General features: G+C 37.3%; 1 protein-coding gene across 1 annotated transcript in view; it reads right to left on the reverse strand.

Annotated features, from left to right (window-relative positions):
• LOC119592519 (adenylate cyclase type 1-like) overlaps window positions 1-375 on the reverse strand; it is a gene marked incomplete in the record, with an annotated part of 97990 nt that overhangs the window by 25552 nt on the left and 72063 nt on the right. The window contains 1 exon segment of the mRNA XM_037941372.1: window positions 10-195. Coding sequence (XP_037797300.1) covers window positions 10-195 — 186 coding nt within the window.

A 375-nucleotide genomic window follows, 5' to 3' on the forward strand; every position in this document is an offset into this window, starting at 1 on the left:
CGCACTTACATTTCTCTCTTTCTCACGATCCCTGAAGCACAGCGTTATGAGTGATACGTGTGTAGATTTTTCTCTGTCCACAGACCTGGCATCGATTGCTTGGGCTAAATACTTATTGACTCTATTGGAAGGTGTGTGAGGGAGGGACGACAGTCTCTTCTTGAAAGGTCGTTTGAACTTGTCTGACAGGCTAGACTGTAAAGTAAAGCTATAGGATTACTCTCTGTTCGCATGCTAATATTTACAATGAACATTATTTACATTTTCACTCTCATATATATATACCTATTTACATTTTGAATGCATTATGTACATACAAATACATGTGCATGCAAATATATAGAGTGAAACAGATAAAACAATAGTGGCATACGT

Source organism: Penaeus monodon, chromosome 30, assembly GCF_015228065.2.
Source record: "Penaeus monodon isolate SGIC_2016 chromosome 30, NSTDA_Pmon_1, whole genome shotgun sequence".
Taxonomy (NCBI): domain Eukaryota; kingdom Metazoa; phylum Arthropoda; class Malacostraca; order Decapoda; family Penaeidae; genus Penaeus; species Penaeus monodon.